This window comes from Sceloporus occidentalis, unplaced genomic scaffold, assembly GCF_023333645.1.
Source record: "Sceloporus occidentalis isolate IW3139 unplaced genomic scaffold, rSceOcc1.0.p SCAF_2, whole genome shotgun sequence".
Taxonomy (NCBI): domain Eukaryota; kingdom Metazoa; phylum Chordata; class Lepidosauria; order Squamata; family Phrynosomatidae; genus Sceloporus; species Sceloporus occidentalis.
In genome coordinates, this window is record NW_028316982.1 from 199750310 (window position 1) to 199776514 (window position 26205).

The following is a 26205-nucleotide window of genomic DNA, read 5'->3' on the forward strand; positions in this document are numbered from 1 at the left end:
CACAGTCCAGCGTATGGCAGATCCTCTCTAGCTCCTTCACAGGCCGAGGGCAAACTGATGGGAGCACCAACACACAAGCTCCCCTTATGACCTTATCTGCTGGGGAAAGTCCTGTGGTGCTATTGAGGAGATGTAGTAATGAAAGCCCTATATCTGGTATGCTTTCATTCTCTTTTGTTAGCACTACTACAGTAAGACTAAGGTGAGAACAAGGCTTGTGTGATAAGTCCTAAGTTTCCAAGGAAAATACACCCAATTCTGCCACCAGAGGGAGCGATTCCTGATGTAAATTAATTTCCCCCCATATTTAACTTCAGATGTCATTTTGCATTTGATTTATCAAGCTTTAATCAGTTATCAGATCTGAGCATAATTTATTCACTTTGTCATTACAGTTTTCATTAAAAATTGTTTATAAGAAATGCAACACATTATGTGGTACTTACTACCATTTTACCCATGTCAATTTACTTGACTCAGAAAATGTCCTGTTCTAATTTGATTTTCAAAAACAGTGTTTTATGCTCATGTTTAGTTATAAAATATTACAGAATGGAGTTTAAAAATGAAATCTTTTTATTGTTTCAAAGGTAATTTTAAAAAATAAATATGTAAAACATTCAAGTATAAACTGTGGAGCATGAAACATTTGCTTCACGACTAGATTAGGCTTTAAAGTGTTTCAAGTAAAGGGTGGTGGGAGACATAAGCAAGGAATTATTTTACAAGCTACAGTGATAAACCAATCTTTGGTTGCCAGATGTGGTTATGTAGCTATATAAAAACCAAGTTGCCAATATATAAACATATACAGTACATACGGAATTTTACAGATTGCAAAAAAAATCTGGGACAGTAAAACAAATTAGTTCTTCATAGGACACAGTATGAAAGATAAATAGAAACAAGGTCTCTAATAATTTGTGTCTCAAAAAGGAGAATAAGACCAATGGTGTCACTGAACTCAATAATTCAAACTAGTTTTGTCTAATGGAAAATTATGAACATTTTCATCCATATCTTTATACCATTGGCAACCTATGGCAAACGGTTCCTTACAAGATATGTGGTAGGCACAAAATGTACTATTTTACAGGTATTATTTGAGAATTCAGCTTGTCAGGTTCTTTGCAATACAACCTTCTATCTGGATTTCAGCTGGCCAGCCATCATATCGGTTCTTATCTTTGTCAGAATGGTTGATCTGTTTAAAAACACATAGAACAAACATCAATTTGGTTTAGCGTTTCAAAATAATGAACCAGGAATTTATCATAACAAAGAAAACTGTATAACTTTGAATTATGACGTATAAAGGAGACCAGTAGACACGATGGAATCAACTTCATTCTGCTCTCACTGCTAAGGTTATTATTTATGTATTTTATACCACTTCTCATTTGTACAAATTCTAAAGCAGTTTATAATGCCACAAGATAAATAAATAAATAAATAAAAACATTAAAAATGAAGTTCTTGGCAGGAGGAAAGCTAATGTATAAGAAAGAGAGAATGTGTGAGGGGAAAAAACTAAACTGAATTTACAATTTTTTTGTCCTGTCCTAAAGAAACCAATTTGTTACAAGGAATATTTGCCAAACTGAGGATCCAGAGGCTAGACTAGAGGTGAACAAAATGCACCTTTGAGGCTGCATGTGGTCCCAAAAGCTACTTTCTGTGACTCTTGACCTCTTCAGACTCCTTGGACTGCCTTTTTTTTCTAGCCAAAAAAGGGGTGGGAATGAGTTTCCTCTCTTGGAAGCCTGCAAGAGCTGCAATTTCTCTTTCAAGCAATTCCCAGACCGCTTGCAGCGATTTAACACCAGAACGTAGTCACCCTCACCCATCATGGAAGGGTGCTGTTTGTGCCAGACCTTGGCTGCTGCTGCTGGCACTCAGAGCAGCTGCTCAGAAGGATTAGGAAAGTCTTGTAAGGCTGGCTGGCGGGCCTCACGAGGCTTAGGGTGAGATCTGGGGTGAAGTCTCGTCAAATAGGAAGTTTCATAAAATTTAGGCCAGGATTTACAGGCCTTAAATAGGCCTGTGCACATGGCTCCTGCGGGGGACGGTGCAAAGAAGACAGGGGATCAGTGGGACGGACTGGTGAGTTTGGCAGGAACGGCATGGGAGGTAGTAGGCCCTTTGGATTTGCTGGCATGGGGAGGGGGCTAGGGTGATTGATTTATTATGACATTTGTGATTTATTTATAACCTATAATTTATAATAAGCATTAAATTTGTGGCCATCTTTTTACCCATAACATGGTGTCCAGCCCCTGATCTGTCCTGGCGCAAGTACTCACTTCTCAAAATTGGAAGGGTGATTCTTGATGATTTCAAGGTTTTTTAAGTTTTAGCAGTCCACAGGAGACTCCCAGGGGCAAAAAACCTGGCCTCTGGATCTGTTACAACTAGATACAGAAATTTCCATCATCCCCTCTGTTTATACCCTCTTCCCTCCCTTGATGTCCACCAATCCTGTCTTCTGACAAGAGAAACACCAGTCCAGGAACATTTGGGACAGTAATAATCAGTGAAACAGCAGAAAAAAATATATAATGAAAGAACCTCCTCTGCAAACCTCACAAGAATGAATCAATCACTGACACTTTTCTAAAACTTAATTTTTGCAGTAACTGTATATATATGTCCAACAACTACTTTCAGTTTTAATGTTCTAATTTCAGGTTGCCAGAGACAGCAGAGTGCATGCACTTTATGGAAAACTACTTTCATATGGTCCTGGCACTGTGATGTTAGTTGACTGTGGAGGTTTAAGGTAATAATCCACTGACTAGTGCAGACTCTTGAACACCTTTGGGCATACACAGTGCAGCTGCACAAACTGGACTTTTGGTCTTCTGTCAGTTCTTGGGAATAGAAATTTAAAGAGTTTATGGACCAAACTAAAGGTAATGTTAACCTCATCTAATCAAATAATACTCTAAGGCGGGTTACATACCGCCAAGAAGCGCCGCTCTCCCGCCGCCGCTGCTTGCAGCGTCTGGGAGCTGCAGCTGCCACATCGCGCGTCTCCCGGATGCTCCGAGGAAGGAGCGCCGAAATCGCGCTCCTTCCGGGGCTGGAGAAAAGGCGCACTATGCGCCGTGGCGTGGCCTCAATACGTCACAACCGGGCCGCCTCGTGTGGAGGCAGCGCGGTCGTGACGTAATCATGGCGGCGGCCATGTGGAACAGCCGCCGCCATTTTGTGTGCGCGGAGTACGTACTAGGGTTAGGGGGGTGCAGAAGCACCGCCCCTTCCTAACCCTAGTACGCGCTCGTCGCGTACTTTCTGGCGGTCTGTAACCCGCCTAAGTTTCTCTCCATGCAAGATATATATATATATATATATGCTGCAGTGACTAGGGCCAGCAGCACTAGGACTATGGCACACAAGAATTTAAACCTTCCCCATTTTTGTTGTAATTCCAGGGAAATCCATCCTAAAGCAGGTTTTAGTCCCCGGAAAGAAGTCTCCACTGACACCAAATTCCAACCCTAGTGCAACAGCAGCTTGAGAAGGGGGAGTGTCTTGATCTGCCTGTAGTGTGTGTGTGTGTGTGTAAAAATGCTGTGGTACCCATTTGCTATTTTATAAAGTATGCACTCTAATTGCTCACATGCAAATAATGTCACATTTCGTTTAATCTTTTTAATTTGCCTTAAAAAAAATCCCAAACTACTTCTTGTCTTTAATTGCAGCTTAACACACAGAAATTTAGCAGAGTTGTTTTCCTCCTGTACAATAGGATAGGATTTACAAAGTAAATGTTTGTATGTTAGGTTACCATTAGGAGAACAGGACAAGGATAATAAAAATGGTGGCAAAGTGGAATTGAAATAACCTAGCCAGAACCAGGAATCTATCATGGAATTATATTCTAATTTGGACTTGCTAATTAGAACATGTTTTACCTTTTCCTTTTCTATATCTTCTGGCAGCTTAAAACCTTTTCCTGCTATGAAGACCCAGCTTGATCTGAATTTCAAATTTCGTATTTCTTTACTTCCTAGTTCAGCAATTGCCTGCTTCCCATCCTCCTTTAACCTGTGTGAGAGATAAGGAAACAATTTAATTTTGTATCTTCTGCTATCCAGATTTTCTAAAAGCAAAAGTTTACATCAATTAGGGTCAATTTTTTCTGGTACCCTCATATAATATCACATTCATTTGTGTCAATAATTTTTTGCCCTTAGTACAAGGATGCACAATCTTTTTGGTCCTAATGGCCACATGTAATACTTACTCAAGGACTGCATGAACTTTCTCATACATGTGTGCATTCACACATTTGTATGTTTGTGCGCACATGTACACACAATGACCCAAACACAGGCAGCCTTTTCATTGTTGCCAGAAAAAGATGGTCTGTAAGAGAATCACTAGCATCCACAAAATTCCATTATAAAAAAAGCTTCTACCTCAAGTAATACATGCAAAAAAGAGAAAATACCCATGTAACGCCTTCCTTTAAAATCGCAAACAAAAATACCCAAGTAAATTATTTAACTTGGTATGCTATACTTTTCCACACAAGCCGATAACACCAGTGATTACAATCCCAGCTAAAAATGGTAGAAATGCAAGTAAAAATGAGAGTCTAAATAGCTCAGAAATTCACTGCCAATAACATATGTTTGAAGGAATGGCTTTGAAGAGTTTGATGTTTAGAAAGGTCCTCCCAAACAGGATGTGGAACTAAGCTCATGCCTTCAGAAAGTTAACAGCCACATACAAATATCAGCATATTTGGGAAAACTTGCATTTAAATGTAATTATAACCTTCACAACATTCTCAAAGTTAGCACGGCTGAATCACTGATTATGTTATGAAAGGCAGAGTATCTACACTACAGGTATAGCACCACTCTAATTGCCATGGCTGTATCCTTGGGATTTGTAGTTTGATGAAGTACTTTGAATGTTCTACTACAGAGCTGTCCTGAAGTACAGAACTCTGCTCTCCAGCATAGAATGCTAAGTATCTCACCAAATACATTAGTAGTTTTCTTCCACTTTGTATTCCAAACTTTAAAGGCCCTATACAAGGTACTGGATCTAGTTTGCCTGAGTGAGGTCATTAATTTCCAGTTTGTAGCCCAAACTTTAAAGGGCCTATACAAGGTACTGGATCTATTTTATGAATAGGGCTCATGAGGTACCTTAGATAGCTCCTAGAAAATTCAGACTAAAATTTGGAGGAGAGTCATTACTCCACTCAAATGGAAGCCATCAGTGCTAAACTTCAAATCCAGGGATTCCACAGGATGGAGGCAGAACATTTAGAAAGGTATAAAAGTGCTGTAAATGTGTAGTGTAGATACAATGTGGAAGCACAAATTTATGTGCTTACCTGTTACTTCCATCATCATGGGTTACCATGAGGAGCAGTGATCTCTGGGGGGCCTTTCTGATGAAATCAGTCATTGGTCTAGAGAATTCTGTTGGCAGAAAAGGTGTGTTTTTTTTTTTAAAAAAACCCTTTATAAATTGGCCATACCCTGCTCCCAGCATCTTGCTCCCCCCCCAAGAGATGGGATACAAGAAATCTGTAAACAGTTTTCCTTATGGAAATTAGCAGCCTCAGCGTCCCTAAATCCCAAGAAAAAAGTTTATTCCGCTTCTTTCTTGGACTTGCCCAGTTATACTGAAGAAGGTTTGGTAACATCCCAGAACAGCATGAGAGGTGGCCCAAGAGAAAGCAAAAATAAATCAGCTTCCTGCTTTTCCCTTTGCAGATAAATCAAGAACAGAAGGGAAACTTTAGATCCAATCCAAAGTCACTTTTTCATGAAACGCAAAAAATAATATAGAAAAAACAACAACTTTAAATCACTCGAATTGGGAGCATTCAGAAAAGACTTATTTAAATGATATGGGTTTACTCATATATATCTATATCTATATATAGATATAGATATATATAGTTCTGGCATTATCTTTGGTGATAGAACATTATAGATTTTTTTTTAAAAATCTGTTCAATGATCACTAACACAAAGGTGCAAAAATGTTCCTGACACTTCTGCAACTGTTACAGCTCTTGTAGTTGTTATTCAAATGAACAAAGCTTGATAGCAGGTATCTTATTCTTGCATACCAACATTGAACACCAGCTTGCCTCTTACCTCCTTCCCACATGTCAAAATATTTTGTAGCAATAACTTTTCCAGTATCATCTAAAATAAAGAAAATATGCTTTTAAAAATGGAAAACATCCATTAAACAGCAAATGTTTTTTCTGTTTTTCCCCCAATATGTCCAAATAAATATTTAGTCTAGAATCCAAAGGAAGCACAAACTAGAACAAAGAGACCTGGCTATGACCTTTCTTCTTGTACAGATGTGATATGACACATTTTCTTGCACTAAAATATATAAAAGGGGGGAAATAGGTGTCTTCATGGTAAGTACACAGAATAAATTAAGCTGCTGCTACAATCAACCAAGAGTCCCTTTTCATTTTCCTACAAAAGGCTAGAAACTGGAAAATTGAATAACAAGTCTGAATTCTAATTCACCACAACAAAATGGATCTAATACAAGGGCTTCTTTGGAGGGCTAACTTAACCCACAGCCCTGCCTCCTGCAATAAGGATATAGTAGCAATAAGTATATAGTAATGCAATTTTCCCTCATCATCCCTTCCTATTCCTTTTCCTTTTTGTGGTGAGTCTTATTTAGATTATAAGCCTGAAGGCACGAACTGTCAGATGAATTATCTGTAAGCCTTTTAGGTTAATAGAAGAGTAAAAATGCTTTCATTATATATGTAATATTTAATTTGAAAGCCAGCATGAGATAGTGGTTTAAGCACTGGACTATGACTTAGAAGAAGACAGTTCAAATCACCTACTGGGTGATCTTGGCCAAGTCACACGCACTCAACCTCAGAGAAGGCCAAAGCAAATTCCCTATGAACAAATCTTGCAAAAACAACAACAACCCTGTAACAGGGTCACCTTAGAGTCGCCATAAGTCCAAAAGATACTTGACAGCAGCAGGCAACAACAGCAATGTATTTAAGTATCTGCTTTGTCTCTCAGTCCACCCGGACTCCCCAGCCTATGTGAAATAAAGGAAACAAATGAATAAAATACTGATGATCTTTGTGTAACTGAATGTTTTTTTAAAAAATCGATTTACAATTGATTTAATGTTTAAAATTACAAAGGGGTGGGTGGGGGGGGAATCCAACATTTTAAACATAGCCCAAATTAAAAGGCTCACTAATTTTCTACTAGGACTGGGGTAAATACACTGCTGCTCTCTCAGATTTCTGGATGGTTGAGGAAGGAGGGAACTCAAACAGTTGCTTTGAAATGAACCGGGGAGTTTATGAGACAAGGGAAATTGGAAGTATAATCCAATGGCAATCTGAATGCAATCATGGGGTTTAACATTATTGCGTGATAGACTGCCACATGCAAATTCGGGCAATGGGAAGTCAGTCCGAGTGCAATCATGGGGTTTCACATTATTGCATGACAGACCATTACACGCAAATTTGGGCAATGGCATGCTATTTTTGGGCAATGGGGAGGCAGTTCCAACGCAATTCACATTCACGTAAATTCACTAAACTAGCAAATTCACGTGAATGTGTTCTGGCCCGACTTTCTTTTCATTCGAAATTAAGAGAAATTCCTCACGTGTGATAAACTCCCAAGAGAATAGCTTCCTCTCAAGAGAAGAAATGTGTACTATTGCTTTGGCAAAATGCACTGTAATCTTTCAAAACAAATTTTGTCTCATGTCTCTGCTTCTATAAGGACTAGAGACTAGATTTTAAAAAAAATGAAAGCCAGGGATCTGGGGATTATGGTTCACAGGTGAAAGGAGAAACTGTACCTATGCTCTCTTATGAGATCAGCTCTGGCTGTTGCAATCAGATGTTCAATAAATAAAGTTGCTAGCATACTACAAACTCTTTTCTGCTGTTTCTAGATCAGGGAAAATGGGAATATACTACTATCAGGAAGAGTTGGAAAACACTGCAAACAAATCCACAAGGATAACAACTACATTGAAACTTAAATCATATTTATATTTCTTTATATTGACTGGATTTATATTATCACTGAAATTTCTAGGTTGTCCAGATCTCGCAAAACATCCAATAGAAACATGATCAGAACAAGCAACATTCGTCTGACCTAGTGGCTGGCACAGGGAGGGTCTCATCCAGAATTAGAGAGAGTTTGAGCTATGTGGATTACAGCCCTGTGCAGGCTGGCAGTTTGGGGGCTTGCCTGGGGACGGATTCTGGGCATAGCGTCTACATGACGCATGACCCGGCTCTGCCCCAAGATGCTGTGATGCCACACCACATGATGCGTGGCATCATGGTGCTCCTCCAGTGCTGCATGTGCAGCTCTTTTTTGCACCCTGGAAAAGGCCAGATCATGGCCGTGGCGTGCGGTTGCCACAGCCCTGATCTGGATGTAAAAGGGGCGGCTGCATGCCACTACTTCGGGGCTGTCTGTACGGCCCCTATATGCCCATGAGTTTCTAATTTCTAAATCATCAACAACTATTTATGTGGTGCCATTAATATAAATGACACTTTACAAGTAAAAGAACAACAAAAAACAGCCAGCCATGATAAATTGTATAAATCTGTGATGGTGATCCTATGGCATGCATGCCAGAGCTGGTGTATGACACGGCACTGCTGGGGGAGGGAGGGAAGAGGAGGAAGAGGTGTGCACTTCTTCCCCCTACTTCCCAACCTTCCCTGGCTTCAAGCTGCCTCTCCAGAGGCAGCTAAAGGCCGTGAATGGCATGGGGAGAACCATCCCAGGCTTCCAGTTGCCTCTCCAGAGGTAGCTGAAAGCCGGGAACAATGTGGAGGAACCCTGCCCGACCTCCAGTTGCCTCCCTGGAGGTAGCTGAAGGCTGGGAAAGGTGCAGGGGGAGGAGGAGAAAGAGGTGCACGCCTGTTCCTCTTCTTCCCTCCCCACAGCCTTCAGCTGTCTCTGGAGAGGCAGCTGAAGGCCCGGGAGGGTGGAGAGAAGAAGTCCTGTCCCAGGAGACCTGCCAGAGGGCAGAAGTCTCACCTCTGGCACAGGGTAACACTCGGTGCTGGAATACCTTTTAGTTTGGGCACTCGGCCCCTAAAAGGTTTGCTATCACTGGTATAAACCCTCTCCATTTAGACACACACCACTATTTTTAATGAGGAAGGTGACTTAAGCAACTGGTAATTAATCTATCTTGTTAGTTATGCATTCAGTTAGCTGTGTGAAACAAGCCTTCATATGTAGGATAAGAATGATGATGATGTAGAAGAGCATCTGTGAATAAAAGCCTTAAAAAAGTGTTCTAGCCATTCTTAGTTACTGCCAAAGACAACTTTTACTTCTTTCTTTTCCTAACCTGAAAGGTACTTGATAAGTAATCAAACATATTTAAAATAAATTGATAATCAAGAGAACAGATGGATAATCAAATCAACATACCATGTGGATATTACCTTTAAGGCAATGTTAACTACTTCATTCCCTTAAGAATTACTGATAGAAACATTACTTTCAGACTAGGGCAGCTTCCATTATTCTGCCACTGATTTCATACCTGAAATAGCTATTTTCATCAGTTACATTTATGTAGAACATGTTCATACTTGTCAAATTTAATTTCTTTTCAAATTTACTTTCCTTACTGACGATTTTTGTGTAACTGAACTGAATGGGGTTTTTTAATGGTTAACAACTGATTTAATGTTTAAAATTTCAGGGGGGGGGGTGGGATCAGCAAAAAAAGTCCTTCTCTCATTAGGCGAGAAAGCATTCCAGTTAAGTATTCTTGACATGATAATGGCATGAAATGTTGTTGTTCTTGTGTGCCTTTAAATCATTCCTGACTCAGGGCAAGCTCAATTTATTATATCACAGGTTTTTCTTGGCAAGATTTGTTCAGACAGCTTGTCAGTGCCCCACTCTGAGGCTGAGAGTGTGTAACTTGTCTAAGGTCACCCAGTAGGTTTCTATGTTCAAGTGGTGATTCAAATCATACGCCACTGTATATAATGGGACTTGTGCATCCGCACAGTTTGGTACCCACAGGGTGTCCTGGAACCAAACCCCAGCAGATATCAAGGGCCCACTGTAAATAAACAAACAAACAAACAAACAAAAACCAGACATTGCAAGTCTTAAATACAAAGCAACTAGACATGACAGAAAGAATGCTAGTTTGCTGCCCTGCTTTCAGAAATTTCAAATAAGAAACAGATCACAGGTTCACTATTTCAAGACTATCTGCTGATGTTTCAACAATGAGAGGCTGGCAAGGAGACAAACGGAAATGCCATCCAATTTCTGTGGTACCAAAGTTCAGGTTCTGCCCTCATTTTCATGTGTCTAATTATATTTGTTTGCTTATAGAAAGCTCTCTGATCACATTACCCCTCCTCCTTCAGCCCCGCCAGGCACAACCAAATGTGCTCCAGAGTGAAGAAATCTCTTGCTTTGTGTGCAGATATCCACTTGTAAAAGGCTGGATACAGCCCACTTGATTGTGCCATTTTACTCACAGTTTACAACTGCAATATTTATTCCTCTTCCAACATTCCCCTTTTCTTCACTTATGAGTCTGAAAATGAAATATTGAGCATTAATTTAGAATGTATATTAAATAGGTCTTTTCCATGAAGTTACTTCCTGTGGTACTTGAATTTGAGATAAACGGTTCAATAGGAGCAAAGTTCTAGAAGTATGGGGTTGGGAGCTCTAGAGGAAAAAAAAGAGCAGACTAAAAAAAGTAATATATTCAATACAACAGCATGAACAGAACAACAGAATACTCAAATAGTGAAAGCAGAAGACGTTATCAAAAACAGTCTGTGCAAACATAACCCACTTGATTTCTTTGTTAAGGAAAATGCAACATGGGACATACAGTAAAAGAAATAAAACATGTATGTAAGAGTCACAGTGACTAAGCAAAAGCAATTAAGAAGCCACACAGGTGAAAAAGCTAATGTAATTTAGAAGTCTTGAATGTCAAGGACAAAGTTATAGAATGTACAATTGGAAACACCTGAGATTCATTAAGTGTACAAGGTGAAATGATGAAATTCTTAAGTATGGGTTGAACTATGAGAACCAATCAAAATGAATGTACACGCCCACTGGGTGGAAACTGACTAGTGGGTGGTGTTTGACAATGGCTATAATAATTGCTATGTTTGCCAATGTATTTTGTGGGTAGTTGGAGTGTTTTGGGTAGTTTGGAGATATAGTTGGAGTATTGGAGATTGTAGAGATTGTGATTTGTAGGGCATATAGTATTGTGTATATAGTAGAATAAAGTAGATCTTTTATATAAGACTACTGAGTTGTCTGGTGTCTTGAGTGAAGATACAAGAGCCAGCAGGATCCTGGAGAAGTTTGGAGACATCTCAGGAAGAAGAGTGAGAAGGCTTGGAGAGTTTGTCAGGGTCTTCAGCCTATTCTCTAAAACTCTGCTGCTTTGGAATAAAGCACTGATCACTGATCAAAGCTGGTCAGCTCCGCTGCATAACAAGGTGGTGAGTTAGAGCCAGAGGTGAAGAGCTACAACTCCCATCATCCCTGACATTCTTAACTACATTTGAGGGGCTAGTCCAAAGGACAGCAAGATTACCCACAACTCCATCCTGCCTTATCTCGAGATTACTTGTGTCACTAACCAGTTAGGGTTATATCAGTTGTGTGATGGTTCTAAAAATTATAAGGCTATGGAGCTGCCTTATGCAGAGTCAAGCCACAGGTTCATCAGGCCAATTACTGGGCTTCTCCACACAGAACGAATATATCAGGAGGTTGCAGTTGAGGTTGTTACTGTGTGCCTTTAAGTCATTTCCGACTAATGGCGATCTTAAGGTGAACTTATCACAGCGTTTTCTTAACAAGAGTCCAAAACACACTGCAGAAATAATCCAGTTTGAGACCACTGTAATTGCCCTGGCTAAATGCTAGGGAATTCTGGGTAGTTTTATGAGACATTTAGCCTTCCCTGTCAGAGAGCTATGATGACACAATAAACTACAATTCCCAGGATTCACTAGCACTGAGCCAGGGCAATTAAAATGGTATCAAACTGGATTATTTCCGCAGTGTGTTTTGGACCAAAGTTTGCAGACCTGATGTGATGAATTACTTTGAATGGCAAAAGCAACTTACAAAGGGATTGGTAGATATACTTACAGTTCATCTTCAAAACAAATTTTAGCAAACTTCTCTTTGCCCCCACCACTGAGTATGCGATAAGCATAGCTTCCAGGCAGACATGGAGACCAGTGGTCACATTTCTGTCTTTTAGGAGGTGGCACTACAATCAAAAACAAAAAGGAAGTGTTTGAACACATGCCAATCCCCATTCACAGTAGAAAATGAGTAGTTTTATAGATCACAGCTGAATTCTTTACATCAAGATATGATCATTATATAATCACCATATAACCTTTATATGATCAAAATATAATCTTTATGTTAGGAAATAATTAATTACATCAGGTTACGATTAGTACTCCTAATAAGATGGGTATTTTGAAAGGTTTCATCAGGTAATTATTTTAAAAGTTAGCTACAAATCACAAAATGAGTGCCAAGTTGAACATAGGTAAAATGCAGCCCCTCTAGCTACTTTATGTAATTAAAAATTCTATATATTTTATTCCATTTCATATTAAAAATGGAATCAACCCACTTATTTTCATTTATGTTTATTCCTTCCCTTTTACCACACAAACTTATATTATTATTCAGTTTCCACAAGCAAGTGGTGGTATAGATAGATACTGAGGTATGTCAGTAATTGCACACCTCACCAGCTTCTATGCTGTCTTTTCTACTTCCATTTATTAGAATATTAGGAGCAAATCATAGAATCATAGAATCATAGCATCGTAGAGTTGGAAGAGACCACTAGGGCCATCCAGTCCAACCTCCTGCCATGCAGGAAATCCAAATCAAAGCATCCTTGACAGATGGCCATCCAGCCTCTGTTTAAAGACCTCCAAGGAAGGAGACTCTATCACCTTCCGAGGAAGTGCATTCCACTGTCGAACAGCCCTTACTGTCAGGAAGTTCCTCCTAATGTTCAGGTGGAATCTCTTTTCCTGTAGCTTGCATCCATTGTTCCGGCTCCTGTTCTCTGGAGCAGCAGAAAACAAGCTTGCTCCCTCCTCAATATGACATCCTTTCAAATATTTAAACAGGGCTATCATATCACCTCTTAACCTTCTTTTCTCCAGGCTAAACATCCCCAGCTCCCTAAGTCGTTCCTCATAGGGCATGGTTTCCAGACCCTTCACCATTTTTGTCGCCCTCCTTTGGACATACAAATACAAATACAAAAATTTACACATGCAATCCACCGTTCTTATCCTAATCACAAACCTCACACCTGTTATAGTTCAATACTTAGAATTCAAAGATAACTTTGTTCCTCTGGTACAGTAAGAAGCAACAAAAGGAGGGAGACCAGATGAAAGTGATCCATATTCTCTACATGCTATTTCTAGGTTTTTTTGTTTTTTTAACGACTCATGGTACTTGTTGGGAGGATGATTTTGAACTCTTTCATCCTGCTACATTCCTAACAAATATTGCCCCATCCCCCTTATTATCAGGACTAAAAGGGATGGAAAGCCCATATGCTGTACGCTAGAGTTCCGATCATCTCACGTTAACCTTGTCATTTATAGTGAAAAAAGAGATTCACAATAACTTGGTCTTTAAATATTATAGAAATGTAAACAGAATTCTCTTTAGAAGATTATAGGAAGACAATCACAAGAATGATATTGAGGGGAAAGAAAGGAACAGTCTATGCTACCTGCTGCCAGCTAAAGTAAGGTTGTACAGGTTGAGTCTTCCTTATCCAGAATTCCAAAATTTGAAATACTCCAAAACTCAAAGCTTTTTTCATGGGCAGCTGAGATAGTGACACCTTTGCTTTCTGATGGTTCAGTGTACACAAACTTTGTTTCATGCACATAATTATTTAAAATATTGCATAAAATTACCTTCAGACAATGTGTATAAGGTGAATATGAAACATAAATGAGTTTTGTTTAGATTTGAGTCTCATCTCCAAGATATCACATTGTGTCGTATGTACAAATACATGTACAGTATTCCAAAATCCAAAACACTCTGGATACACTTCAGATAAGGAATGTTCAAACTTTACTGTAGCTTTTCTAGCTTGTTTCTATTTCCACATCACTTCTGAATAGGTGCTTTCCTCTCAAAGAGTACTATGTTGTAGCCTTTTAAAAATATCCATGGCATGATAGTAATTGCCTTTATGACAACGTGTTAGCTCCAGATTATAAAATTATACTGTTGGAAGACACTGAAAGGGCAGGCCAGTGCTGAGCACCACAACTTGGAAAAAATCAACAATACAAAACAACTGGACTATTTTGACCTTAGATAGCACATTAGAAGGCAGTAAATTGACAAAAACAAATATTAAATGAGAGTGTGCCTTAAAAGATGTGTGGTAGAATATGGTTACATACCCACAATTTTTGGTTTACTGGCAAAGTTCTGAAGATTGTCGTAAGTTGATATCAGTGAATCTTCAGGTATCATATATGCCAACAGGGAACCCAGGTACCAGGCAAAGACAGATGCAAAGATAAACCCTCCCAACTTTATAAAATCTGAAAAAGAAACAATGAGAAATTCAGCAAAAAAAAAAAAAAAAAAACAGAATGTATGTTATTCAGTAGATGGCAATTGCTACACTGATTCACCAAAAGAGACAATATAAGGTCATTCTTCTACTGAGACAACAGAGGCTGATGTACAGTCTGCCTGCCGCATACGCACCTTCACTGTACACGGATTCCATCTTATGAGGATGACAAAATGGCGCACGTGCCAGTGGAGCACATCACCATTCAGTTAAATGGGACTCCAGCATATGTGAAATTTGCCTTATGGGGGGAGGGGTCCAGAACAGATCCCCTGCGTATGGCAAGGGAGGACTGTAGTATGCTGGCTTTGGATCACTTCAATCATGCACTTTAATTCAGAAGACAGTGCACAAAAATCATTTATTTACTTTAAAAATATTTGTGACAGTAGCTTTATGTGCCAAAAGGTAAACGGATGTGCTAAAAGGTAAAGCGGATGCATAAAGGTCAGAAGTGGAGAAGGTGGAATTATCTTACTCCTTTACTGTCAAAATGTAGAGAGATCCAGTAGCACCTTTGAGACTAACTAAAGAAGGAAGTTGCCAGCATGAGCTTTTGTAGATTAAAGTCTACTTCCTCAGATGCATTTGGCGGAGTGGTAAGCCAGGGACAGACTAATATATGCCCTAGGTGTGTGAGAAATGTCAATTTGAATTTAAAATCCTTTGTGTATGGAAATGAAGTGTTAAGCCCAGGTTTAACAATGGTTGTTTGTGAGCAAAGGCACTGGGAACTAGCCTCTATGCATGGAGATGAAGTGGCAAATCCAGTTTGGCAATGGAAACTGTGTTGATAAGAATAGATGAATGTAGGGTGCCCCCATAAGGATGGGGTCACATAGCAGCTGAAATGTGTGTAGTGTGTCAGGAAGCCATTATATTTGTTCAATTCACTGCTGAGGGACTGTAGTTTGTGGATGAGCTCTGATTCTGCTGTTTCTCTTTCCAATCTACATTTGTAGATCTTTTGAGACTGAAATGTTTTGCCACTGGTTTTTGGGTATTCCCACTCCTAATTTTTGATTTATGTCAATTTATCCTCTGCCATTTCATTTTCATACAATGACCATCATAGTTCCGATTTCTATGCATGGCTGTGAAAGATGGATAGTGATAAAAATAGGAGGCGAATCAACTCATTTGAAATGTCATGCTGGAAGAGAGTGCTGAGGATACCACAGATTGCCAAAAAGACAAATAAATGGGTCCTAGAGTAAATCAGGCCTTAACTCTCCCTAGAAGACAAGATGACTAAACTGAAGCATAGTTTGGACATATTATGAGAAGACATGACTCACTAGAAATGACAGTAATCCTTGGGAATGTAGGAGGCAGTAGGAAGAAAGAACGACCCCTCTACAGGTGGATAGATTCAACTGAGAAAGCCATGGCCCTGAGTGTGGAAGACCTGGGCATAGCTGTTGATGACAGGGTAAATTGGAGGTCTCCCATTTATAGGACAACAGGGTGACTTGGAGGTCTCTCATTTATTGGGCCGCAATAGGTCAAAGTTGACCTGACAGCAGTTAATCACAATCATTGGGAGATGGATGGGCTGGTTAACCCTTTTACATACTTGCCTAATTCCTAACTAGAAACTTCCTTTACAACTCTTTTCTGACTGAAAAGGAACCTGTGTCCCAAGTCAAAGAGCTTAATTCCTAAACCAAGAGGTGACAGGCCTTTCCACTCCAAATCCCTCCCTCCTAAGCCCTGATGGGCCAATGCCCTGGACTGTGGGTGCATCTACTCTGTAGAAATAATGTAGTTTAACACCAATTGAACTTCCATGGCCCCATCCTACAGAATCCTGGGATGTGTAGTTTTGTGAAGCACCAGCACTCTAGCAAAGAAGGACAAAGACCTTGTAAAACTAAACATCCCACAAGTCCATAGGATATAGCTACAGCCCAGCATTATTCCTACAGTGCAGATGCACCCCAAAAGCAAAGCATTCTGCACATGCTCAGAAACACCACAGTTCACAGTTGAGCTCTGTGTAAATCCTGACTAAAAAGAATAAGAAGCAGGTCCCTCTCCCTGGGGGCAACATGAGGAGAAAAAGGATGATATATATATGAGAAGAAAGAGGACGATGTCCAGATACATACACACGTATAAAAGAAATCACCAGAAATAGATGATATTCTAATCTAACTGCTGCAGTCTACACTGATAGTCAACTACAGCGCTAACTGACATTTGTCAGCAGATATGGAAAACAAAATGATAGCCAACAGACTGGAAACGATCAATATACTTCCCCACCCCCCAAAAAGGAGACATAAAATGTTAGGGATGATGGGAGTTGCAGCTCTTCTCCTGGCTTTCACTCTCACCCCCCTGGTCAGCGGAAGAACAACCAGTTTGACCAGTAGCTCTGAGAATTGGCTGAAGATGTCTTCCAATCTTCTCTGGAGTCTGCCGGTTCTTGTTCAGCTCTCAAGACACCAGTCAACACAGTAGTCTTCTATAAAAGATCTACTTTTATTCTAATATATACACTATGCACAAAACAATTCACTACTCACAAAACTCACACTACTATACTCCTCAATACTCACACTACTATACTCCTCAATACCCACACTACTATACTCCTCAATACCCACACTACTATACTCCTCAATACCCACAAAAAGTATTGCCATACATTATTGCTTATATAGGCATTTGTCTTTCAATTCATTATACAGTTGCCACCTCCTGGGCGTGTACATACATTATGATTGACATATCATACTTGGCTCAATCTTTACCTCACATTGCATCATACATTGCTGTCCACTCAATGACTTTCAGGTGATATCAATTTGCACCTTTTCACTTTGTCCTTGCCACATGTGTCCTTGGCTTTTAGGACCTTCTAATTACATTATATGCAACACCTATGTGCCATTTCAATTGCTTTTGCTGTGTCATGTTACTTTCAAATACATTCATATACATATTATATTTCTTGTGACTATATATCCCATGTTGCTTCTTCCTGACATAAAAGACTGTAGCAAGTATAGGACCATAGCACTAATCTTCTACACAAGCAAAATTATGCTTAAAATACTGCAACACAGACTCCAACCATACATGGATAGAGAAATCCCAGAGGTCCAAGCAGGGTTCAGCAAAGGAAGAGGCACTAGGGACCACATTGCAAACATATGAGGGCTAATGGAGCACACTAAGGAATTTCAAAAGAAAATCAGCATGTGTTTTATATAGCCTATAGTAAAGCTTTTCACTGCATTGATCATGAAAGGCTATGGAATGTCCTTAAAGACATAGGAGTGCCAACGCATCTGATGGTCCTGATGAGGCTACTGTCAGAACACAATATGGAGAACCAGAATGGTTTCCAATTGACAAAGGAGTAAAAAAAAAGGCTGCATATTATCACCTTACCTGTTCAACATATTTGCAGAATATACTGTAAGAAAAGTAGGATTGGACATAGAGGAAGGAGTGAAAATAGGAGGAAGGAATATCAACAATCTAAGGTACGCAGATTACATACTAGTAGAAAACCTCCCAAACCTGGAACAACTATTAAGGAAGATCAAGGAAGAAAGTGCAAAGGCTGTTGAATATAAAAGAAAACAAAAATAATGACCATGGAGAATATACACAAATTCAACCTAGACAATGAAGAAATAGAAATAGTAAAAGAGTTCTCATACCTGGGATTAAACATTGATAGGAACTTGGACTGCAGCCAGGAAATAAGAAGAAGATTAAGAATGGTAAGGGCAGCTACGAAAGAACTAGACAAGATCCTAAAATGCAAAGACATACAACTGAGCACAAAAGTTAGGATCATCTTGGAAAGGTGGAGGGAAACAGAAAGAGATGGATTCTATTCAGTAGCTCCCAGGTATGAGTTCTCAGGAACTAAACAGTGCAGTGGAGGATAGGGAGTTTTGGAGGTGTCTCATGCACAGGGCTGTCAAGGATCAAGACCTGAGGACAGTTAACAACACACACACACACACACACACACACGAGAAAAGGAAGATGTCAAGATACATAGACATATATGAGGAGAACGAGGAAGGGGTGTGTGTGTGTGTGTGTAAAATAGAGGACCAGTGTGGCAATTGAGTGTTCAACTGTGGCCTGTTACAGACTGCCAAAATAAAGCTGCTTCAGGTCTCTTTGGAGGTATGCTGTTTAAATGATGCATGCATCCTAAGAATCCGGAAGCTGCACCAAAGCTGCACTCCAGTCCTTAGAAATGGAGCGTGGCTTTGGTGCAACCTCTGGACTCTTAGGACCCATGCATCATTTAAATAGCATACCTCCAAAGAGACCCGAAGCAGCTTTATTTTGGCATTCTGTAACAGGCCTATGACTCTGGAGACCAGGGTTCGAATGCCAGCTCAGCCATGAACCCCACTCGGTGATCTGGGCAAGTCACTCTGAAGCTCAGAGAATGGCAAGCAATGACATACCTCTTCTGAAGAAACCTGCCAAGAAAACCCCATGATAGGTTTGCCTTAGGCTAGCCATAAGTCAGAAACGACTTGAAGGCACACAACAACATGAGGAGGAAGAGAAAGATGTCTCGAGATTATATATATATATATATATATATATATATATGAGAGATGAAAGAGGAGGATGATAAACTCATACACAAGTTAATCCAGTTAATTATATAAATAGGCAAGATGAGTCTATTATTATATATACAATAAATCTATGACAATATTGTATTACTAATCCTCATATTGGCCTCTTCCTCTTTATCCTCACAATGCCCTTTGGAGAGGGGACCTTTTGTGTCTTCTGTTTTGTTTTGAGCATACAGTCTCTGTGGATGGTAATGGCAAACCCTTTCTGTACAAACTTGCCAAGAAAACGAACTTGAAGGTACACAACAAAAACCCAGTGTAGTATACTTGTTGTGGTTGTTTCTGACTTAGGGCAGCCCGAAGGCGATGAATCTCTCCTATGGTTTTCTTGGCAAGTTTCTTCAGAGAGGGGTTGTTGCCATTGCCATTTGCTGAGGCTGAACCAGAGCGTGCCTTTCCCAAGGTTGCCCAGTCGGGGTTCAAACCTGGGTGGCTCGGTGTCCTAGCACAACGTTCAAAACCACAACACCGTGCTGGCCCCAAATATGACAAAACCAACCCCAACCCTTGAAGAAACCTGTCGAGAAAACAAACCCCTGGCCGCCTTAGAGAGAGAGAGGGAGGGAGGGAGGGAGGGGGCCATAAACAACCACAACCTCCACAAAGTCTCTCTACCCCGAGCTCCCTCCCTTGCTGCTACTCACTGTTGCAGCCGGCCCTCATCCTCTTCCTTCCCTGGAGCCAGTCTGGGTCAGTCTCTCTCTCTGGACAAGGAAGAAGAAGAAGAAGAAGAAACTTCTCGGAGTCAGGCTTCCCGGTTCCGCCTGAGGAGGAGGAGGAGGAGGAGGCGGCCCTGGCCCTCCCTCCTCCACCTGCCCTGGGCCTCACAGCAGCCCCAGGCCGCCCTTCCAGCTGCGGGGGACTGCAGCTCCCAGCCCTCCTCCACAGCGGCCTTGCTGCCTGAGGACCATGGGCCTTGCCCTTCAGCTGCACCCCCCGGGCCCCTACGTTGGCCACAGGCCCCCTGCTTTGCCAAAACAGGCCCTCCGTTTTAGCCTTAGGAATGGCAAAACGCCCTCCGTTTTGAGCAGGACTAATAAAGCAGGGGTTTACACACACACACACACACACACACACACACTGCAGCCACAGACCCCAAAAGATTTACATGTCTATGCAGGGTGACCAGAGGTCCTCTTTTCCCAGGACGTGTCCTCTGTTTCAGCCTTCTGTCCAGAAGGAATTGCAAAACGTCCTCCATTTTGAGCAGGACTAAAAGTATGTGTGTGTAATTTATTCTGCAGTCACAGACCCAACAGGATTTACATGTGTATGCAGAGTGACCAGACGTCCTCCTTTTCTAGGACATGCCCTCCTTTTAGCCTTCTGTCCAGGAGAACTGTCAAAATGTCCTCCATTTTGAGCAGGACTAATAAAGCATGGATATATATATATATATATATATATATATAATTTAGTCACAGACCCAACAAGATTTACATTTATATGCAGAGTGACCAGGGGTCCTCCTTTTCCAGGACGTGTCCTCCATTTTAGCCTTCTGTCCAGGAGGACTGTCAAAACGTCTTGCATTTTGAGCAAAAGTAAGGAGCATGGACTGACATTTCTGTGAGTGCTTTTAGTTTTTATAGGGTCATTTCCTCCCTTTTTCTGGACCGTCCTCCAATTTGTGGTTCCTTGCCCTCCTTTGGGCCATTTGGTCACCCTGGTACGGTGTAGAACCCTGAGTAGCCAGGGTGACCGGGCATCCTCCTTTTCCAGGACCTGTCCTCCACTTCAACCTTCTGTCCAGGAGGAATCCTAAAACGTCCTCCATTTTGAGCATGACTCAAAAGCATGAACCTTGGTGTTGTTGGCACTTCCTCAGGCTCAACAGGAGGTGTCTCCCTTTTTTACTTTAAATGCAGAACATTTTGTTTTCAGAATCACTTAGAGCCTTAAGACTGGCTGCTGGGAGATGATATTGGTTGATGTTCCCATCTTTTTATGTGATGATGATGATGATGCTACTTACAGGGTGACCAGGCACTGCAAGAAAAATGGAGGACATGATCAAATGAAAGGTGAAAACACATCGATATAAATGCATGCTTCTTAGTCATGCTCAGAATGGAGGGAATGTTTAAATCCCTCCTGGACAGAAGGTTGAAATGTCTTGCACCTGTCCTAGAAAAGGAGGACATCTGGTCCCCTGCCATACACTCTGTATAGCAGTTTGATTAAGTGTCATGTTTCCATCCTGTGGAATTTTGGGATATGTAGTTCAGCAAAGTACATAAGACCTTTTAGCTTGAGGCTCTAGTCCACTCCTGCCACCACTTGTGTGTGTGTGAATGTGCCTTCAGTTTGCCTTTTGATTTATGGCGACCTCATTAATTTCATAGGGTTTTTATTAGGCAAGGAATATTCAGAGGTGGTTTACCAATCCCTTCCTCAGAAATACCAGCACTTTGTATTTGTTGGTGGCCTCTCATCCAAGTACTAACTGAGGTTAACCCTGCTTAGCTTACAAGATCAGGCAGGCTCAGCTAAGAATGTTGGAGAGCTCACCAAATTACAAATCCTAGGATTTCATTTTTGCTGTGAATGTTAAAACGGCATAAAACATTGATAGTCACGTAAATAGTAGTGCAAATAACTGATGCGAACAGATCCAAATAGGACCAGGATAAAACTCTGCATGTCTTGAATGTGTTCCAAATGCATTCGCATCATCGACTCCATCTTTATTTGAATGCTTTCACATGTGACCAACCAAACTTGTAGAGATGCACATCGATGCAGTTACTTAGTGTGAACAACAAATCCAGAATACGTGAGATGGTTTGCATCATCACACTAAAAAAACAACAACGTCTGAATGACCCCTTAGAGTTCATAACTCATGGACCAGTGTTGATCCACAGAGCACTACTTTGAGTAACACAGATGTAGATAACTCTCCTTAAAAGTGTTTGTTGCACAAGCAAGGACATTTGTGGTGCCTCCACCGTCCTTTGAATTGTTGATAGGAAGTTTGCTTTATACTGACAGCTTGAGGATAATCCAATTTTAGGCAGTGGAGGCTAGCAGAACAAAATTATTTATTAGAGTCTTTGAGTAGCAATAGTATGTACGAAGTGGTTTACAAAGTGTTAGCTAATTGCCCCCAACAAGCCAGGTACTCATTTTAGCGACCTACGGAAAGATACCAAGCTGAGTCAACCCAGAGCCCCTGGTTGGTATTGAACTCACAATCTTGTGTTTACAGTGCAGGCATTTAACCACTGCACCACCACAGCTCCATATTGTGGAGTACCAATTGTCAGACTGCACAGATCGGATAGGGGTCCACATTACCTTGTCCAGGTGGAGCACCAGTTACATGGGAGCCACTGTGAGTCTGTTGTTGTTGTTAGCTGCCCTGAAGTCGGCCGACTCATGACAACCCTGTGGATGAGACACCTCGAAGACTCCCTATCTCCTCCACTGCTCTGCTCAGTCCCTGCAAACCCATGCCTGTGACCTCCCTGATTGAGTCCATCCATCTTGCTTGCGAGCTTTCCTTCCTTCTACCCTCTACCTTTCCTAGCATTAATGTTTTCCCTAGTGATCCATGCTTTCTCATTATGTGGCCAAAGTACGACAGCCTCAATTTGATCACCATGGCTTCCAAGGAGAGTTCAGGTTTGATCTGTTCTAGGACCCATTTGTTTGGTTTTTTGCCAGTCCATGTTATCCTAAGCACTCTTCTCCAGCATCACATATTGAATGTGTTGATTTTTGTTCTGTCTGCTTCCTTCACTGTCCAACTCTCACATCCATACATGGTAATGGGGAATACTATTGTTTGGACGATTCTGACTTTAGTGCTCTGTTGTAATTCACATAGCTGATGAATTGCCCAGATAGATATAATTGAGAACATGGGGGACAGTGCTCTGGTAGTGCTTGCATGGAAGCAGCAGTTGCAAGTCATGTAAGCAGCTATGCCTCCTTGCATATATTAGGAAACAGTGTGTGGTTTTCCCCACCATCACTCGGTATTGAGTTCTTTAATATTATACAAAGGGAATTTTTTGGTCCCTTTTTAACTAACTGAAAGAATGAAGCTGGTAGCATGAGCTTTCATAGACTTGAGTCTCAGGAGAAAACAAAGCAGTGGCAGAGCCTTGCAGGGTGAACATTTGCCCTTCCTCCTCCTCCACATCCACATCTCCCTCTCCTCAGGAGGAGGCCGAGCAGCAGAGGAATCTTGAAGTCGTTCCACATTTTCACAGGCTGCCCGAGATCTTTTGGCGGGCTGGATGCAGCCCCCGGATCATATGTTGTGCAGGTTTGTTCTAAATGCTGCAGTGGAGGTTATTCCTCACACTGTAGACCTCATCACAGATTTCTGGCAAGGTCCTTTCAGACCCCATTCCCAGAGAGACCAAATCTAGAGCTGATATGTAAAAGCCTTGTATGTTATTCTTGTAGCCATGTAGAGTTTCACTCTACCAAAGTTTGGCAGTATGTCTTTTTATGTTATTATAAAAGTCAAGGAAAAACAGAGAAAAAACTTATTATTATCACGGTATACATGCTAGTTTGCATTCGTATTCAAAGCATCCATTGCCATATATACTTGTGTATAAGTCGACCTCATGTATTAGTTGAGAGCAGGTTTGGGGGCCAAAACCATGGATTTGATATCACCCATGGATAAATTAAGGGTAAAACTTAGGGGGAATATAACAAAGGATGTAAAGGACAAAACAAAGGAAGACTGCCAAAGAAGTGATTAATTTCTCTAACTTTATTACCTCTCTCTCTCTCTCTCTTTCTCTCTCTCCATCCTCCCTACCCCACCAGCTTTTTTGGGTATTGCAGTCTCAGTATCTGAGCAATATTACCGCACTGACTTGTATATAAGTCAACTCAGGATTTTGGAGTGCATTTTGGGCATTTTTTTTACTTACAGACTACTTTATGCTTATGCCAAAATAACTATTTTAGATCTTAGTTTTAAATTAAATCCATAACTGAATTCATGTAATCTGTTTCCAAAACAAAAGCAAAAGAGTAGCTCTTATCTTTGATTATTTTAACCTAGGCAAATAATGTAACAGTTACATCAGTATTATTGGTTTCCAATAATATATACAGTTGAATCTCTATATTTGCAGCTTTGACATTTGCGGATTTGATTATTCATGGATTTGATTAATACAGTCGGCCCTTTCCTTACGCGGGGGATCCATTCCGGATCCCTCCACGTAAGGCGAATTCTGCCTATGCTCAAGCCCCTCGTGCACGGTGGTGCGGCGGCATGGTGGCGCACAGGCGCCACGGGCGTGCGCGCCCATTCAATTGAATGGGATGCACCACCCCTTCTGCCTCCGCGCTCCCCGTGGCTTGAGCGCGTAAGCTCAAGTCCGCATAAAGCATGCCCGCGTATGACGCGGGTGTGCTGTACGTTCTCTCTAGGAATTTCTAGGTCCTCCTGCCTGACTCTTTGGTTAACTTCTGCCAAAAGTCATGCTGGAAGACCAATGCTTCTCTAGGTATTTGTAGGTTCTCCAGCACAATTCTATGGTCAGCTTTCAACAGATGTTGACTATAGAGTTGTACAGGAGAACCTAGAGATTCTTAGAGAAGTGATCTCTCAGGTAAAAAAATGTGTTTTTTATTTGTGGTTTTTCCACTTTCATGGGGGACCTTTGGCCCTAACCCCAGCGAATGTGGGGGGTCCACTGTAAAACTTGGCCAGTATTTCTTTAAGCATTCATTTGTACTGCTATCCTACACATAGTATTTTCTACATTTATGTCACATGCCATATATTTCCTTTCAATTCCTCTGTTGGTAATTTTTGAGCTACAAACCTGGTTGAACCCACAATCAGAATTTGTAATTTTTTGACTAGATTAATACACGTGTCCTTTCCTCATTCCATATATATCTTTGAGAATTCTGAACATACCATGTTTTGGGGGTAAAACTTGAAATACGGGTAAAGCTGTGTTAAAAAGAATGTTCTTCTCTGGAAGATTGTCCATTACTGCCACCTTGTGTATATTACAATGAATTCCATTTTTTGGCCTTTTAGAATAAATCCCTAGTAATGTATTTTAAACACTGCCAAGTATCACAGATTTCAAGTGAAGCTGGGATTTCATCAAGTGTTTTAACCTATTTCATTCTGTATCTGAAACTGTATTTTAAACTGATAATCTATTCAGAAATAAATGCAGCTATAAATAGTAAAAAATATAATAATATGATAAATTATTATACATAAATGCAGAAATAAATGGAAAATGCTGTCCAACAGACTGAAAACACTCAAGATACATCCCCATCCACAAAAAAGGAGCCACAAAGGGCTGCAGCAACTTTAGGCACATAGCATTTATCAACCACACAAGCAAAGTTAATGCTTCAAATTCTGCAATGTGGACTCCGATCACATATGGAGATGCATGAAAATGTACATGTTAAATGGCTTATCTATCTTCCAAGAGATGGCTAGATGATGGTGGTTGCTACAGCTCCAGATGTCAAGCAAGAGTTTCTATTATTTTATTTATTTATATCCCATCCTCCTCCTGATATCAGGACATGGGATGGCTAACAAAAAATTTAAAAGTACAAGTTAAAAACAGTAGAAAAGCATTAAAAATGTAGGTACAAAGTTTTTTAAAATAATTGAACAATTTTAAAAAGTTAAAAATATTACACATGAAAATATAAAATATATTGAAAACTATACAAACTTCATTCTCAAACCTGTCAGTTTGAGAAAGGCCTCATCATTCACTCTTGACATGCTAACCTGGTATGTGTGTGAAACAAGTGTGAACAGATGTAACCAGGGGTGGGAAAGTTCTGCTAAAGTGGAATTTTTCTTGCAACCTAATATGAACAGCAATATGTAGTGATACATTCCTCAGCC

At 40.6% G+C, this 26205-nt stretch overlaps 1 protein-coding gene across 2 annotated transcripts; it reads right to left on the reverse strand.

The window, feature by feature from the left end:
• Positions 1-423: 423 nt before the first annotated feature.
• Positions 424-20454, reverse strand: FAM3B (FAM3 metabolism regulating signaling molecule B). Of its 2 annotated transcripts, XM_089511979.1 has the most exons (9): positions 20277-20294; positions 19973-20032; positions 14519-14662; positions 12195-12318; positions 10541-10599; positions 6132-6182; positions 5357-5444; positions 3918-4050; positions 424-1204 (listed from the first exon to the last, which is right to left on the reverse strand). In XM_089511979.1, exons 2-9 carry the CDS (start codon positions 19989-19991, stop codon positions 1112-1114), a joined length of 711 nt encoding a protein of 236 aa, XP_089368105.1. In that variant the 5' UTR covers positions 19992-20032; positions 20277-20294; the 3' UTR covers positions 424-1111. The 2 variants fall into 2 exon arrangements, with proteins under 2 accessions (XP_089368105.1, XP_089368106.1); XM_089511980.1 differs by lacking the exons at positions 19973-20032; positions 20277-20294 and adding an exon at positions 20437-20454.
• Positions 20455-26205: the final 5751 nt, after the last annotated feature.